A 5,174-nucleotide genomic window follows, 5' to 3' on the forward strand; every position below is an offset into this window, starting at 1 on the left:
ATAGCTCTCCTTATGCTTCAATGTCGTGTCTTCAGCCAACTTAGCAGAAGCTGCCAAGGCAATAGAACTAGCCTTTTCACCTTCCAACTCTTTCTCCAACTTGGTCACCTTCACCTCAAGCTCTTCCTTTAAACCCTTCATTCGATCAAACTCCAACTTGGCCTCCTCCATAAAGGCCTTTGTAGCGTGAATGGGAAGATCCTAGACAGTCTGATATAAAGCCCCCCATGTGTGCCATCTTGATACTACTTCGAGTAATAAAATCCAGATGGCAAAGAAGAGAAACATCGTCAGTAAGGATGGTACCATAAAGACCGATTTGCTGGTCGACAAACTCGACAGCATCGAAGTCAGGGGCATCAAGGTTAAAGGGCTCAGCTGTCTTCTACTTTTTTGGAGGAGGAGCGCTAGAGGTAGTGACAGAAGCCTGTGGAGGATCAACCAAACGAACCCGAGGAGTAGGGATCATCCTTCTCGGTCCAGGAGAGCTCGGTACGGGTGGCTTCGACTGAACCTGAGAGGACCCCTCCCCGGCCACCTTGGCCGAGATGTTCTGAGCTGCAGTAGCTTTCCTCGCCTTCTTAAAGGCCTTCATAGAGTCATTGTTTTTCACCATCTCTGGAAAAAACACAAAGATTGTTACAAATTGAGAGAAAAAGAACAAAGCTCGACAAAAAGGAAACAAAACGAAAACAAGATAAGACAACCGCTACCCAGCTCAGCTCGGAGAAGCGAAGGATTCCCTGAAAACCTTTTTGTGTTAAGATAAGGAGGCTGTCCCCCAGTTCTCCTCCAACACGTTAACAAAGGCATGTTCGACCTCATCCAACATCTCCCATGTATACCTCGACACTACAACATTCAGCGGGCTCATCGTTCTCATCCAAAAAAAAGGGACAAGCTCCTTTAACAGCTCGAACCTTAAAGAAATAATTCTTGAAGTCTCTAAAAGACTCATCATACATCGAAAAAATATTCTTTCCTTGGGCAGACCGAAAAGAAACCCAGGAAGCTTTCTTTTTGGCAGAAATCCCAGGCTTGGTCAAAACGAAAAGGTAAAGAAAGAGAGTTTGAAAAGGCTTAACGTCCAATTCCTGATGCAACAACTGGAAAATCTTAACAAAACCCCATGAATTCGGATGAAGTTGGGATGGAGACACATTGCATGACCACAACAAATTGGTTTCAAAGGGAGTAAAGGGAAAGGTAATGCTCATTTGACTAAAGAAATATTCGTAGGCATAAAAGAAAGGACGTTCCCCCTGGACTGAAGTCGGGAAACAGACCCTCTCATCAGAATCAGGTGTTACTAGCTCATAGTTTTTCTCCTGCTCCCGATTACTACAAATCCTGTGGTGTTTTCTCAGCTCCACACAGAATTCAGAATTTACCACAGAAACACACATCAACACGAGGGAGTCTAGCCAGTCCGACATACCCTCAGGGACTCTAAAGGAGGTCTCGACAATATTTTTGCGAGACAACATGGGTCAACTAAAATTCTACAGTAAGAAAAAAGAAAAAAGGGGTTACTAATCAAACAACTCGAGCAAGTTAAAAAAGAGCAACTCGGGCATAAAAGGATACAACCCAAACCGAAGCACATAAGTGGCAAGAAGGCAGACAAAGCAACAAAAGGAAACCCCAGGACCCACACTAAAGATCCAGGGGCATCCTTTGGAGGCAGTTATGGAACAAGGACTCAAGAAAACCTACAAGCCTACACCCCTACACGTCCTAACAGGAAGATAATAACCCTTTTTCAACAAAGCAACACTCTGAGAAGAAAGCCACGAGCTACAAAATCAAATAAAGTCATCCATATAACTACCTTCCAAACTCACAGTCTCAGCTTATTAACAAATGGAACTACCAAGCAACAACACGTATCAAGAAGAAGAAGTCATCAAAGACGCCACCTTTTTTAGAAAAATAAATCCCCCCCAAACAAGCAACAAGCAACCAGAAAAATCGTTACTTTCTACAAAGATTCACCAGCAAAATTACCAACATGGCAAAAGTTATCAAAGGAGAAATCTTTTGGGAAAGCAAACAGGTTCATAAAAGCCTCAGTAACAACACACTTCACAGCAAAATCAACCATAACAACATAAAAAGGTTCAAGCTATCCAACATGCATTCAAGCAAAATCAAAACTTTACCAAAAACTGAATGCAAAGCGATGAAGGAGGTAAAGAAGTGGAAAGAAGAAACCAACCTGGAAAAAGGCGAAAGCTTCGAAGAAAGTGAAGACGGAAAGATAGAATCTGGAATCGCCTTCCAAAACAAAGAAAGCGCCAGCAATCACCAAACAACGTCGCAGAAAGAAACGTGAAGATGCAAAGTCTCAGGAAAAACAGAAAGGTAGAAAGAAAAGGGGAAGTTAAAGCAAAGAAACAGAGAAAAAAACCGTTTTTGTGAAAGTGTTCAAAATAAACGTGGGAAGCAGCATTAAAAGAATTAATGAGGATAATTAAACCCTCGCGCATTCCCAAAGCAAGGAGACCCGTGTTTTCAAAAGAATGAAAATTCAAAAAACGTTCCGCATCCAAAGGAGAAAGAAGAAGTCGACAAAATGCTCGAGTTCGGCTTCACCAGAAGGATCGAAGTCGCAAAACTAAGACTCGACCTCAAAAGAAAGACCGAGCTCGAGCAGGGGCATTGTTCATACCCTGGGTCGAGTTGTCCGACCCGGGATGTTTAGCAACAAGACGACCGACTTCTTCAGGTCAGACTATCCGACCTCTTCTCAAAGAGCTCGGCCAAGTTGCCAGGAAATCCCAATAAAGGGCCCAGATAGAGGAACACTACCCAAATCCAAAGGCAGCCCATGCCTATAGAGATAAAGGCGGTTCCCTTGAAGATAATATGACTTCACTCAAAGATAAGATAAGATAAGATAACTATCTTATCCCCGAAAAGGTCATCCTCTACTATTATAAATACACTGGAGCACCCAGGTATAACTCATACTCTGATTCTACTAAAAACATGCTTAATACCCTTGCTAACTTAAGCATCGGAGTCCCTTGCAGGTGCCACCGTCCTCCGGTGACAAAGGATCAGCAGCATAGCCAGTCAAACAAGTCGGACACAACCGCTCCGGCCGCCATCCACCAACCGGACACGTCAGCTCTGATCAGTACAGAAGATCTTATCCGAGATCGACCTACAGTTTCAGGTAACCCTCGGAACAATACCTAAAGCTGCAAAATAATAGACAACAAATTAATTAATAATTATTTTCATTAGAAAAAAAATTGATAGATAAATATTTTAATTGATGATTTTAATAAAAAGAACTATGTAGTTGTCACGTTCATCAAGGTCAAGAGAAGCGAGCAATAAAGTGATGGGAAAATAGTGATAAGCCATAGATGGATTCATATGACAGAATGAATATGCAGAAAATGGAAAAATAATAATAAAAGCTCTCAAACTCACATATTTGGCTAATGCATTGAAAGCTTTCCTATAGCCTATGTTTGGATTACTTGCCTTAATTCCTAGCTAGATGAAACTATTAATTTAATTTTCCTAACTAATATAGTTGGTGCATAAACTCTTGAAAAATAGATATATTGATAGGTGATTACTTTTGAAATATATATGCTCCTCATAGAACTAGCCTTTTTTATCTCATTTGTTGTTGTACTTTATGAAGTAAGAAAAGCTCCAAACTAAGATTAAACACTTATTTTTTCTTTGATTTGGTTGATGCATGTGATACATATAACAAACAGCGAGTTTTGGCTTCAAAACAAAAGAAAGCTGTCAATACTCAAACAGTAGTAACTAATTGTTTAGTGAATTTAATCACTTGTTAAATTCAGCAGAAAAAATTTAAACTACTAGTCAAAACTCTGTTATCATACATCAATTACACTTTATTATGCATGCATGTTTTCATATATATCAAAACGTTTTTCATATATGCATGTTTTCATATATAATAAAGTGATTAGAATTCATAATGATAAAAATAGAAAACAAAAACATGCTTACTACCATGGCACATTTCTAACAAACATTCTATCTTCTTCGTTATCCTTATAAGCAAGAGTATACTCTTCACTTCCATCTAATAAACTTGTTATAACTTTCTCTTCTTGTAGCTTGTTAACTCCACCACTAGAAGAATCCTTTTGAGCTAATAAAGACAATAATTAAAACAAGTTAGTTTCAGTTTCAGTTTCATTATCATAATGAGAACAAAATAAGAACCAATAATAGGCCAAGAATTCAGGTCAATTGACAATTCACACTCTTAGTTAATAACAACTCCATAGCTAATAAGCACTTTACGCTGGAAATAAAAACTTTGTCTCAAATACATCAGAAAATTTAAAGTATTCTAGCTAGCTTTATATTTAAGGTTGCCCACAACCAAGTGATATGCTATAACCAAAGCAAAACTGAAAATGCCAAGAAAGTTAGCAATGAATCCCAAGACTTGATCATCAATCATCTCTAACTTCTTGAAGTAGACAAGCAACAGTAAAAGGCAAATCATTAAATACAGATGGTTAACATAATCTCAGATATCATTATTGAATCAAAATCCATAAACAAATTAAATATAATGACCAGTATGCCAAGAAACTAAATACCAAAACTGGTAAAATTAACATAATTGAACTCTCTGTAAATATGATTCAAACAACTCCATTTGACTATGATATACAAGTCATAACAATGACGAATTTTTCCCAATATTCCACAACTACCAAATTCAAATCTCAAAAACCTTGCCTCACTATTATTATCTATCACCTGTTATGACTTTCTCTTCTTCTTGTAGCATGTTAACTCCACCACCAGAAGAATCTCTGAGCTGATGAAGACAAAATAACTAAAACAAGTTAGTTTCAATTTCATACAATTAGACCAAACCCAATATAATGCAACACAGTGATTTAACTTTTTATAATAAGAAATTAAAAGAAACACTATAGAAAGAGTTGATAACATATATGATCAAATTCAAATCCAATTTCTCATGAATTAACAGTAATTATATTATTTTTTTATTGAGTTTATTTATCACAACAGAGTTCTTTTGCAGTGATGAATCTCTCTCCTATGCTTAACTTATAAATGAAAAAAGAAATCTAAGATGAAAATCTTTGCTACTGCTATTATTCTATTAGAATTGCACACTCAGCATTAACTTA

General features: G+C 37.7%; 1 protein-coding gene across 1 annotated transcript; it reads right to left on the minus strand.

Annotated features, from left to right (window-relative positions):
- Positions 4,134-4,472, minus strand: LOC107617153 (dolichyl-diphosphooligosaccharide--protein glycosyltransferase subunit 4A-like). The gene has a single exon (XM_016318937.2). The coding sequence runs from the start codon at positions 4,466-4,468 to the stop codon at positions 4,355-4,357; it is 114 nt and encodes a 37-aa protein (XP_016174423.1). The 5' UTR covers positions 4,469-4,472; the 3' UTR covers positions 4,134-4,354.

Source organism: Arachis ipaensis, chromosome B01 (genome assembly GCF_000816755.2).
Source record: "Arachis ipaensis cultivar K30076 chromosome B01, Araip1.1, whole genome shotgun sequence".
NCBI classification, from domain to species: Eukaryota; Viridiplantae; Streptophyta; class Magnoliopsida; order Fabales; family Fabaceae; genus Arachis; species Arachis ipaensis.